This window comes from Juglans regia, chromosome 3, assembly GCF_001411555.2.
Source record: "Juglans regia cultivar Chandler chromosome 3, Walnut 2.0, whole genome shotgun sequence".
NCBI classification, from domain to species: domain Eukaryota; kingdom Viridiplantae; phylum Streptophyta; class Magnoliopsida; order Fagales; family Juglandaceae; genus Juglans; species Juglans regia.
In genome coordinates, this window is record NC_049903.1 from 24,426,347 (window position 1) to 24,439,833 (window position 13,487).

Below are 13,487 nucleotides of genomic sequence, written 5' to 3' on the forward strand. Positions count from 1 at the left end.
AATATGAAATTATTTCATATATGATATATAATTATATATATTATATATAAAAATTTAATATATAATTATATATTATATATAAAACTTATAATATAAATATTTTGTATAATATATAATTAATTTATATATATATTTTTTTTCAACATGTCCGGTCCGGTCTCGAAAACTATGGAACAGAAATCGGATTGGATCCGGCCAGTTTTCATAATATAGGAATCGGTTTCGGACCGGACCGGTTCAAAACCGAATTAACCGTTCCGATTTGGTCCAGTCCGATTTTTTAGTTTAAATTTACATCTCTAATAACAAGGGATTTCAATCCAACATAGGATGCAGAGGGATATTTTGGTCCAACTCATCACATGAAATCCTATGTCGTAGAATCAATTATTATTATTATTGTAGATAGGTGCAATGGGTTGGCTGAGCAAGTCTTTAGCACATGAGAAGAGATAAGATCAGAAGGGAGTGGTTGGGTATGGGATGGGCCTGGCCATGACTGACTGGAAATCGGTTCGCTGCGCATGGGCCAACGACAACCCGTAATTGGGAGCCCGCGGCTTCAGCACTGGGAGTGGGGGAGTCAATGCGGCAATGCAGGAGGTGTTTGCATGGCCATCCCGACGTGTCAGCCTAATAACGAAACACCTAAACCAACTGTTCTCCTACAAAAGCCATACTCGCTCCTGTTGAATTTCTCCCCGCAATATTGCAATTTGCATCAGAGCAAAAAGGACTACCCCATTCTTCACCTCAGATGATGGAGAATGCGAAGTTGAAGCATCTTTCCACCGTTGCCAACGATGTCGTCCGGAGATGTGCTCTGTATGCGATTTCTCTTTTCCTTCAAAATTTTCTTTGTTTTGTTTTTTCTCTTAATATTTTCCGAATTTGTCTGCTGACAGGAAACTAGGCATTAGTGTTGATAAATTGGTGGAAGAGTTCGAAGCCGAGATCAGCACGAGTAATATTAGTAGTAATGGATATTCAAGGAAGCTTGTGGAATTTTGCAGTGCAAAGGCCTTTGAGCAGGAGACGTGCCAAAACATAGAAGAAAAGATTAACGATGGATCATTCAGCCGTTTCACGTTCGACATGATGATTGCTTGGGAGATTCCAAGCTCTGCGTACGAGGAGCCTTCTACGGTACGGACGTTAGCTCTCTCTCTCTATTGGCATCGGTATCCGAAACAGTATCCCGACTAATCTCACGATACACATGCCCTTGCCGAGTTTTCCACACTAGTTCAAGTAATCCACGACATCATTTAGAAATTTAACCCAGATTTTGAGATGAATTGAATTGATTTGAAATAGTTTTTAAATAATAAAATAAAATATTATTTTTTAATAATATTATTATTTTAATATTTAAAAAGTTATATTATTTATTATATTTTATATAAAAATTTTAAAAAATTAAAACGATAAAATAAGATGAAGTGAATTTTTATCTAAACTATAGTTAAATCTTTAAAACTTGAGCGAACCCCTACTTACAATAACTTCATACCGTACGTTAGCTTTACCCATAAACCCAAACATCTATAGTATGCTTATTTGCCTGTGCTTCTTCAGGCATTTACTTGAAGTGTCCTTATTCTCTGCTCTTCGGTATGTCTCATGCCAATGCATTAACCAAATGCAATTTCAATTAACGGCTTGTCTGTGGCACTTCGTAAGTACTGATCAAATTTTTTTTGTAATTCCTTCTCTGATAGTTACATAGTTGATTTATGATGTAACAGGAGTGTGTGGCCAAGGAGAGAGAAGACAAGAAGATACCTGTAAAAGTGGATGAAGAACAATATGATATTCCACTTTTCTATTCAGACTTCATGCTACTCCTTGTAAGCTGTAAAAATTTTTCCTTTTTAATTAATGCTACAACAGATGAGGCACTGCTAATCTTCAACGTTGGCCAGTTTCATTGAAGCTTAAGAAAAGCTTTGGCTAGCTTCATTGAAGAAAATCTAATGAAAGTTGTGGGATTAAGGGTCAACCCAAGTCAAGATATGGAAAGAATATCATTTATTGATGGAGTTGCTTGATTCTCAGCCCTTATCACTGATACCTTGTGTCTAAACTTTGTATTTTGTGCACTGTCTTCGTAGGTTGATGATGGGCCAAACGTTGGAGAAGATGGATTTGCGTGGTTTGCATCACTAGTTCCATTAGTTGCAGATCCTGTTAATGCAAGATTTACCTTTAATACTCTGACAACACCAACAGGCAATCGGCTATTTTTTCCTGCGTACGACAAGTTTCTAAAAGAAATTGACAAGTAAATATCATATGAGTCATTTTATTGTACTTGAAATTACATACATAGACCATTTTTATTGTTGAAGAAACCATATAGCACGTTATAGGTGTAAAATTGGTTGGTTGAAAACTGATTGCGTAGTGAAAATAAAGATCACACATCAGACAACAGACTGCATAGAGATCATGAAGGGTGCCTAAGATATTGTTTATGTAATTCTATTTTCCTGGTCTTATCCAATGGGGGCAAAATGCAGTGTATAAAGTAGGCTTGATTTTATCAATAATCATTGATCTAGGCACATGAGCATGCTGGGTTGCATGCTTCTATGTCTTTGGGCTTAATCTATTTTGACTAAAATATTCTTCTCTCTTAAAGCTATTGAAGTTGAGCCAAAAAAGAATAAGAAAAAGATTTCTCAAGCTTTAATGCACACTGTTTAGGTAAGCTTAAATTAAAGATTATGAAAAAAGGAACAAGTAATCTCTGATTGTACACGAATATGTTTGAGGAAATACACATTGATGGCTTATATATACACTTATTGAAATCCCATTTCCAACTAACTATGCCTTTCTTGTGGAATTCTTGATTTAATATAAGATGCACAAAACATTTGCAAAAACAAGCCACACCAAAGGGTGTGGAGCTGGCTTATGATGAAGTTATATTGCATGTCGAGGGAACTGCAACCTCGCAGAGAGTGATACGGCACATCGGAGCAACAAGTTGGCCTGGTTTGTCTTATGATTTTCTTTTATTGATCACTAATTGAGGTGAGAATGCTTAATCATCTAAGTGATTATTCCTTGAACTCACTATGAAGCCTTTCCAGGTAGGCTTACCCTTACCAATTATGCTATCTACTTTGAGGCTTCGGGAGTAATGGCATATGAAGATGCATTCAAAATAGATCTTTCAAAGGACACTGAACATAGAGTGAGAACAGCTTCTACGGGACCATGGGGTGCTCCACTTTTCGACAAAGCCATAGTATATGAGTCCCCTGAATTGTAAGGATACTTGCTTTCACATGAATAGCGGAAGTCACATATGTTTAAAGTGGATGAGCTTGCTTATATACTGATGCTCTTGGGGTTACATGCCTTCTAGTTTGGCCCAATGCTCTAGGCAAGTTATGACATCTTTCATTGTTTGACATTAATTAACGCTAAACGTTGATATCATTTTTATCAGTTAAAACACTTTATTCTTTTAAGGCTAAAACACTTCATTATTTTTTAAGGCTAGACCATTGGTAAACGCATGCTAATAGGGGTGATAATTTCGATCATGATGTTAGATGAGGTTGTGTAATCCTGCTAATAGCGCCCCAAATAGGCATATGCATCTCAAATGAGCAAGCTTGTCACCTAGCATATTTTTGCAATATGATTTATGAAAAAACATTTTCTACCAATTTTTTAGATCGGAAGCAGTGGTGCTTGAGTTCCCTGAGGTAGTGAGCTCCACAAGACGGGACCATTGGCTTGCACTCATAAAGGAGATTATGCTCATGCATAGGTTCTTATCAAAATACAAGGTGGAATGTCGAAGACAAGCTTGGGAAATGCATGCAAGGACAATATTGGGGATCTTAAGGCTTCATGCTGCAAGGGAATTACTAAGAATATCAGCCCCTGCTCCAACAAAATTCTTAATTTTTGCTTTGTTTGATGAGTTTCCAAAGGGAGATTATATACTGGAAGAACTTGCGGAGAGTCTAAAGAAGGTTAATAGTAGCCACCCGTGCAGTGCAAGTTCTATCCTCATGGGTCTAAATATGTCGCTGCCAATCATTTCAGATGTGGAAGCAAAAGCAGTTGGTGATAAAAGTATGTGTGCAGTGGCTTTAGATGAAAACCAGACGACATTGGAAACTGTTATTAATCAAGCTAGAGAGGAAGAAAAGAATATTGCTGTGGCTCAAGCTACCACTGAGGGTTTGAAAGAGGAAGGAATCGCTGAAAGTGCCTTTATCTTTAAGGTAAGGACATAACTCAAAACTATAGAGATTAATCTTCTAATTTCAACATTCATTCACACTTGCCATGTCCCATGTTCATTTTTTCAGTCATTTAGCCAAAGGGGAGAGTGGCAGAATCTTTCACACCCCCAGTCTAGAAAAGAAATGATTTTGAACATCTTATCATCATCATCATTCAGCATGCCATGATTGGTCAGGGCCAACCAAGACTAGAGTCTGGTTGGCTTAGTTATTTAGTTTGATCCTACTTTTGAGGCATAAACACTAAAACTTGGTTGTTTCCAATGAACCAAAGATGTCAAAAGGGGGACTCATGGATGTGTCAATTAATTTTTATACATAGGAGCTACTAACGCCACCTAGAAGTGCAGTACTTTGGTTTCAAGAAATTCTTACATGGGAAAGACCTGCAACTACCCTCACGGTGCTTGCTGCAACTCTTATAATCATCTACAAGTAAGTAGTTTCTCACCTTATTTATAGTTTGATTTTTTATTGGACGAAAATTTGAGGTGCGTAATCGTCTCTTATCCTTTTAGGGAGTGGGTTGGAAAGGCAATCGCATCTTTCCTTTTATGGGTTGTGGCAAAGATGCTTCAGGCAAGAAGAACAAGGATTAATGAAAGGTGCAATGAGATTGTGGTTTGCACTGCCTCTGACCAGACTACAATAGAGAGCATAGTCTCAGCTCAGCACGGATTGCAAACTGTTCATCAGTTGCTGCGAAAAGCAAATATAGCAGTATTGAAACTATGGTCAATATTCATCTCAAAGGCTCGTGAGGTACTATTTTACAAACTATGCAATCACTTTCTTCTACTAAACTAATTTGTTTACGTAATTTGCATTAGCAGTAACTAAATTGTGATTAAAAGCAATCTTGTATTTTTGTGCCATCATTAGGATTGAAGAAGTAATCCTGTTTTTTAATTTTATCATCGATAAGTTGAAGAAAACATTCTTGGATTGATTTTGATGCAATGTGCACTGATTTTTGATGAAGACTGGCTTGTAGGTGGCTTGATTTTATCCTCTGGATGTCATCACTTTGTTTCTCATAGCCCATAGATAAAGGCCATGGCAGCCAGCAATTATTAGAAGACAAAAACATAAAAGGAACTGTTACCTAGCGACAAGCACCTCTCAGTAGTAGGGTTGCTACCTGCACCTCCCGGATGGGGCCCGCCGTCTCTACCCTCCGTGGGCGGGTGCCTTGATGTGGGCCAATCCGCCCACCCTGTCCAAAATCCCTACTGCCCAAACCACCTCCCAAAACCAACCAAAAAAGGAAAAAAAATCCAAAACCAAACTTTGGCAAAGCGAGATACTTGGGGCTGGAATGCCAACGGTGACGGTGAGAGAAAGAGAGAGAAAAACACACACAAGGGGGAGGGGGGTTTTAAATAAAACCTAATATAAAACGACTGACATTTTGGGGAGCTCTCCCCAAAACGTCATTTTGTTATATTTTTTTAATATATAAAACAACGTTGTTTTGTTATTTTTTTTAATATATATGTATATGTATATATATATATATAGAAAAATTCTTTGTGCAGTCTCTTTTGCGTACTCTTTGCGCACTCTACAAAAGAGAACCATACATTTTTATGTGGGGGAGTCAATTTTTCTAATGTGTAACGTTTATACAAAATAAAATTCTTATGTTTAGTTCCATGGTAAATGGTAAGATAATAACTATATATAAAAGTTACATATCGATAAAATTATCTAATTTAAAAGATTTTTCATTTTGAAGAAAAATATATAATTTTTCATATGCACGTAAAAATAAAATTTTAAAAAGCACAACTTATTACCTTCTTTAGATCATTTTTTTGGGAGGCTCAATTTCTATATACATAAAATTCTGATGGGAAAATTGTGAATTATAAAAATTTTGGGAGGGGGGGCCAGATGGAGGGCGGGTAGTGGAGCCCCGTCGCGCACCCCCACTCAATAGTCAATGGAATTCCTAAGTCAACTAGGCACAATAGATCTTGCTTGAAGTTGATGAAGTTTAGCTTTGCACGATCACATTAGGAGAACCTAACTTCTCTTCACAATCACTATAGGAGAATCTAGAAAGCTATATATGGAATTCCTAGCAAGACGATACAGCATCTATTCAAGTGAGTTATGCCATGTACTGCATTCTCATCTCACTTTCATCCTATTGTGCTGATGTGATATTGCCTATCAACCATTAGATCAACTCCTGCTTTTTAAGATGAAAAATTCAAGAATGGATTAATAATATGACATCATCACGGTAGGATAAGAGTGGGTGAGGCTGCAGCATATAGGATTTTCCATGGTAATGTTATATACTTCATTCATATCCTAATTTCATCCCACTTTATAAATGCACATAGCACTTTCCATCACTCTTTGGATCATCTCATAATTTTTTTAAAAAGAATAATTCAAATGTTGATAGGCAATCAACCTAATCATAGTTGGATAAAGGTCAAGCAATATCTTCGATGAATTGACTCGACACGATTCGTTTAACAATTCATTTGCATGTTGAATTGAAAAACTATAGTATCAAATGTGAAAGCGATGAACTTGTGACTCTTTGTGAACTACTGGAAGATGTAGTAAAATGGAAATAATTTATTGGTTGCTTTAAAAAAAAAAAAAATCAGTTACATGATTATTTTTAATAGAATTATTTAAGGACTTTAGCTTTATAGAATTAAGCATGTATTTTTCTTGGTTGCAGCATGCAGATATGGTAATGATAGCAGTGATTGGATTAGCTATCTTACTAGCAGTAATTCCATTGAAGTTCCTTCTTATGGTGGGCACGTTGTGTTTCTTCTCAATGACATCAAAGCTAGGGAAGCGCACGGGAAGCTCTCAAGATCAAGGGAGCAGACGCCTGAAAGAATGGTGGGACTCGATTCCAGTTATCCCTGTCCGGGTTGTAGACAAGCCTATAGACAGCCCTACTTACAGCTAAGCTTGTTGTTGTTTCATTGATTTTTAGATCGATCTTATGCTTGTTTGTGATATATACAGTCCCTTCTCCCTCATGTCAGCCGGCTCTCGATGCTTGCATTAGCAGTTAAGACTCATGAGTCATGATGGCTCCAGTTGTCATAAAATGTGAATCCTGATGCAATGTGCCGGTTCTTGTGGGTATGGATGATGCTGCTTTTGTGTTCAGTCATTGTTTTGTGTAATCCTTCTATTTCATGGTGGAAACGGCTGTGTTCAATTTTTTTGCCCCATAACTCTTAAGCACCCGATTGACTGGAAAACATAAATATAAGAAGGAAAATGAGGTTATGTGAATGAAGATCTAACGTTTTGGAGGGACGTTGCACTTGTGTCTGATGAACATTTCCCCTTATCAACTAAAGATGGTGTTCAAATAGCGTAGCAATCATATAATTGTATTGTTTGCAACATACTAATAAACATTATAGAGTACTATCGTTGAACATAAACTAAAACTTATTGGTGTATATATGTTTTGATCTGCAGTAAATCCTAAGGGTGGGCAGCGGGGCATCACCCCAGCCCGGGATCACCCCTTGCCCACTGCCCCCGGGCTGGGCTTAAGCCCAACTCAAAATCTATATATGTATATACACACAATCAAAATTAACGGCGTCGTTTTGGGGGTTAACCCTAACTCCTGTCTTACTGCACAATCTTCTCCTCTCTCTTTCCCCCCCCCCCTCTCTCTCTCCTATCTTGTCTCTCACTCTCAGAGGAAGAGTCGAGAGAGTGCCTCCCTCTCGCTTCTCTCCTCCTTCTCCTTCTCATCTTCTCCTCCTTTTCTGTTGTTTGTTGTTTGCCTCTCTCGACTCTACCTCCTGTCTCTCACTCTCTGCCTCTCCCTCTCATCTTGCACGCCGATTTGTTTTTTGTTGTTTGCCAAAGAATTTTTCAATAGTTTAGGAATCTTTTTATTGTAAATTTATTGTGTATTTTGTTGTGTATTTTGTGGATTTTGTCATGAATTTGTGCTTCTTCTTTTTTTTCACAATCATGGGTACAGATGGACCAGTGGTCCACCCCACACCCCAACACCGGTACGGGGGCTGCCCTTGGTGTGAGGGGGCGGATTCCGAAGAGGCAAACCCCACCACCCATCGGAGGTGGGGTGCGTCCATGGGCGGGTAGCACCCCTAGTAAATCCATAATTTTGAGACAATTGTGCTAGCACCCCTAGTAAATCCATATGGTGTTTCTTATTTTGAGACAATTGTGCTTGCTCATTATTAGTAGATCATATAAATTGCAATGTTTTTGGGTCCCGTGCATCATGATTTTGGGACATAGATTGTCCTTGCTCACTATTAGTACACAACATAGATTGTCATGTTTCTGGGTATTGTGTGTGGCAGGAGTCATTAATGTTTGTTTGCAAGGTGTTAGAAGTTAGAGCAATTTATTTTTGTTTTTTCCTTCAGATAATAATAAGCTACACCAGCTTCTTCCATCCAGGATCTCGACAACTGTAACGATCCGATCCTATATCTTTAGAAATAAATTATGGATATATTTTTTTAGTTCAATAAATGAAATAAAGCCCATAAAAGAGTTATCAGATAAATTATTATTTTTTATTTAAATATAGAGTTATGGCTCTATTTAAAAAAAAAAAAACTCCAAATGCCTTAGTGTTAGACTCCAAATACTGTTAGCGTTTTAGATTCCTTTTCATAATAAAACCCCTAACTGATTTTCCTCCCTGAATTTCAAGCCATGCACGTCTCTCTCCGTTAGTCACACATGCACATCACTGTGTCTATTTATACACTTCATGCACAGCCTTTACTTCCTTTCATACATCCAAGGGTTTTCAAAACCGAAACCAACCCCTCTCATCCCAAGACCATCACGTCGTTCTCCCTCCACCGTGAGCCTCTTCCTCCAAGCCACTCCTCTCTCTGCCGTGAACTACCACATAAACCAGACCACCACCTCGCTGGAATCCACCGCAGAGGACGTCCATACATTGGCCAGTTGCACCGTAGCCTCTGCCTAGCACTACCGAGAGACCACATACGCCCAAACCGCCAGCCCACTGCCCAGACCTGCGGGAGCCGTCTGTCTGTTTGCCATACGACACCTCCCACCACCTCATCACATGTAAATCCACACTGTTGCAAACCACATAAGACAACCTCCATTCTACGTAACCAGCCACCAGAATAGCCGCCCAACATGCCACGACCACCATCTTGCAGAAACCATCAACACTCCTACACCACCGTTGTCCAGATGTTGAAAAACCTCTAACAAAATACTTTGTTTTACTACACCGAAATAGAGGAAGTATTCTTTCCCACTGTGAGCCACAAGCAAGCCACCCACGTCACGGCCATAGCTTGGTTGTGCTACCCCAATGCCACCATCGCCTCAGACCCGCCTTGTCCCTCACAGTAAGCCATCGCCAAACAATCCCACTGCTCTCCGTCCCTTTTTTTTTATGCACTGTGTTCACTCGTTCTCTCTAACTCTCGCTCCCTCTCTCGGCGTCGCACTACCCTGCCCAGAGGAGCCCAGTCACGCCGCCTTGACTCCCAGCCGTCGTGCCGTGCAGCTCCTCCCCTCGGTGAGTTTCGTCCCCTATAAATGCATGCCTCTCTCCCACTCTCCCAATACCCTCTATTTCTCTACAAATTATAAGTTGTGTTTTAGGTTTCAGTAGGTGTTAATTGATACAATTACAAAAATACCTATGATTATTTAGGATTTATGGTTGGGTATATTTTTAGAAAGATTTATGGAAATATAGATTAAGTTGGAATTTCAGGTTTAATTATGAGGTGAGGTTTAAGTAGAAATTGACGTAAGCTACGTGCCTATCTTATAGGAAATCAGTTGAGTCGAAAATAATGGATTAATGCTGCAAGGTAAGTAGCATGATCATACCCTTACACATATGTACGGTAAATGGCATGTCTTTTATGAAAATATTATGCATGTACGCCCTCCATTGAAAGCCCCTTTTTATGTACCTAAATCATGATTTTATGTGAAGATTTATGCACTAAAGTATTTTACGAAAGTCATGATTTTATGTAATGGTTTATGAAAATTGATGATCCTATGTGATAATTTATGCATTAAAATAGTTATGGAAAGTCATGCATGATTTTATGTGAGAGTTATGCATAAATTTATTTATGAAAAATCATGATTTTATGAGAGAGTTATGCATAAAATTATTTATGAAAAGTCATGAATTTATGTGAGAAAACATGTATCACGATATTTATGAAAGAATGCGATTTCATTTGAAATCTATGACATAATATGACAAGTATGTATGTGATTTTTTTTTAAATCTATGAAATGACAAGTATGCAAGTATGATTATGATAAGATATGTAACGGCCTATGCTATGATATGAAGACGGTACCTATGTTATGGGCATATTGTATTGCCAGGTCGTGCATGCTGGTAGTGCACCCAGTATGTCTTCCTTATGTATGGATTTCATAACCCTTGGCCACAGGCTGAATCGGAATCTACTTAGATTCGCTAACCTTAACTCATGGGAGTCAATAGTGGGTAACGACTTATGATAAGTGAAATATAAGTTCATGATCTTGTTCATGTTATTTATGTATATATTTATGAGTATGCACATTTTTCAAGAAACCTTATGTTTATTATGTTTACTGTATGATGTGTTACTTATTGAGTATTCGACTCATTTTTGTATATTTTTATATTTTTAAACCATCCCAGGTGATGACATTTATGAGGATGACACTGCAGGACAAGATTTGACCCCGGGAGGCGAGACAGAGGCCTAGACAAATTACACTATGATTAGTTTTATGGTTTAAGGTTTAAATAAATTATTTTGATAAGCACATGAGACTTTTATATTTTTTTTAATAAGTGTTTCCGCAAACTCTATTTTAGATTTTATGTATTTATTAAAATTCGTTTTATTTATGGAAACTTTTGCATCTGGTACGTTGTTAAAAAGAAAATTTTTTAAGTTCAAGTTTAGTAGTAACACACTAGCTTCCCGAAAATTCTAAAATGTCTTTTTCAGATGCAGGCGTTACAACAACTCATCTCTATAGGCTAAAATTCTAAATAATAATATATCAAAATGTCTTTATATACTAATGCAAAGGGAAAATGCCTAAATAATAATAATAATAAATTAAAGATGACAAAGAACTTCAAAAGAATAATAAAACAGGCAAATTGTAATAATAAAAATATTTCTACCTCAATATCTTATCACAATAAAGAATGCTTATATAAATGAAACAACTTATTCAAGGCGAACTATAAACTAACTGTAACAATCCATTCCTAGGAATAGTACAGATCCCTACATTTCATAACCTATCAATTTCACTCAGGTAATCTGAATATTTAATTATTTGTATGAAAGGAAATTTCCTGATAATTTAGCACTTTGGTAGCACAAAACACACTATTTATAAAAACAAACACTTTTCAATTTTAAACTTTCAAGATTTTCATCTAATCATTACAACTTTTCCAAACTTCCAAACAATTCAATTTTTTCAAATCTAAAAAAATAAATTATATTAAAAAATTATATTATAACAATATTATAACTTTATAATATTTTTATTCAACTTTTTCTCTCTCATTTCTCAAAACCTCTTTCATTTTCCAAAACTCCATAAAACATCTTAATTCAAACTATTTCATTACTATTTACAAACTATTTCACCATTATTCATAAATTCCTCATCTCAATATCCAAACGAGGCCATTTGTGGTGTTTGGATTTTGAGATGAGATGAGATGAGACAATCTTACAATCCAAACAGGGCCTCCTCATTTGCTACAAGTGCTCAAAAGTATTAACATTGTATCAAAAGTCCTTTATATTTACAAAACATTTCCAATATAGAAAATAAACTTCAACAAAATAGACCAAACACCCTACAATCTTAAGCATTCGTCTCTCCTCCTAGAGTTGTATCTTACTCCACAACATCATCCTCTGCATTATTTGGAACATTTAAAGCATTTAACACAAAAATAAATCTAATACTTAGTAAGTAGACACCATATAATTAAAAATATATTGCTTCACTTTGCCCGTTTCTTTTTAAAGCCAATCAATTCTACAACATTTACCTACATACAATTGAATTATACTTATTTTGTTTTCACTTTCATTGTCCATACATACTGTTACACCATATGAGTTAAGGTTAGCAGTCTTTTGGACATAACTCTGCTTGTGGTTGTGGTTTGGGAACTCATTCTTTAGGATGGCATCACATGGTGCACTACCAATGAGTCGATCTCAACATTTCAATATGTTAATTCATTGGTACCATAACATTTCATCAACTATTTAGTCGAAATGTATTTCCAAACATTCAATCCTTCATTTTCTTTCATTTTCCTTTCTTTCATGATCATCTTTCATTATCTTCATTAACTTAATACAAGATTCATTTTCTTTATTGTACAACTTTTTTAAAAAAATCACCAAATATTTAAGAAAGTATTAACATGATGAAACATGAAACATCAACATCAACATCATACATGAATACATTTATAACATGCTTGACACTCGAGTTTTGTAACTTGGATACTTAACATAAGCTACCAAAGAAGGCTATACAACATTTACATGTTAACACAGTATTTATACATTTGTAGAAAAGAGAGCATTTTCAATTAAGAAAAGTGGTGTAAAAGTATAGTCATAACTACTTATCTCTTTGCTTAGTCCTTTAATCTTTGCACTTCAACAATCATATTTCAATGAAATTAAAACAATACATCAATCCCTTATTCAAACGTAATTTCTCTAACTACAACCTAACTAGCTAATCGTATTCAATTGCCAAGAATGAAAGTGAAGACAATACTTCTTTTATACAACTTAATCAATAATCAAACTACATAGCAATTCTCATCCATCTAATTCTCTTCCATGATGAAGAATCAAAGCCAATAAAGGCTTACCAATGTTAAACCAGTGGCTTTTCCGCATTAAGAGTCAATTATGGTCATTGTTAGAGTTGTATTAATCAGTTCTCTCTCTCTCTCTCTCTCTCTATATATATATATATATATATATATCAATTGTGCTATATAATGTGGCCTATATATAGGAGGCTAAAGGCTATACAAGGGCCTAACACATATACACTAAGGGCTCGTTTGTTTTGTGAGTTGAGCTCGGGTCAGTTGAGACAAACTCAAGGAAACTGTACGGAAAGTTATGTTCTTAAAAACAAACA

General features: G+C 36.4%; 1 protein-coding gene across 1 annotated transcript; it reads left to right on the plus strand.

Annotated features, from left to right (window-relative positions):
- Positions 1-671: 671 nt before the first annotated feature.
- LOC108985160 lies at positions 672-7,572 on the plus strand. Its single transcript, XM_035687998.1, has 10 exons — positions 672-825; positions 906-1,146; positions 1,749-1,850; positions 2,115-2,284; positions 2,870-3,003; positions 3,102-3,279; positions 3,695-4,253; positions 4,597-4,709; positions 4,793-5,036; positions 6,982-7,572. The coding sequence occupies exons 1-10, from the start codon at positions 758-760 to the stop codon at positions 7,219-7,221; spliced, it is 2,049 nt and encodes a 682-aa protein (XP_035543891.1). The 5' UTR covers positions 672-757; the 3' UTR covers positions 7,222-7,572.
- Positions 7,573-13,487: the final 5,915 nt, after the last annotated feature.

What these genes read in the sequence shown, in the direction of transcription:
- LOC108985160 (XM_035687998.1), top strand. Translation starts at nt 758, where the DNA reads ATGATGGAGAATGCGAAGTTGAAGCATCTTTCCACCGTTGCCAACGAT. An exon ending in CAGACTTCATGCTACTCCTT is followed by an intron (nt 1,851 to 2,114) that starts GTAAGCTGTAAA and finishes CTGTCTTCGTAG; the next exon opens with GTTGATGATGGGCCAAACGT. An exon ending in AAAGTGCCTTTATCTTTAAG is followed by an intron (nt 4,254 to 4,596) that starts GTAAGGACATAA and finishes TTTTATACATAG; the next exon opens with GAGCTACTAACGCCACCTAG.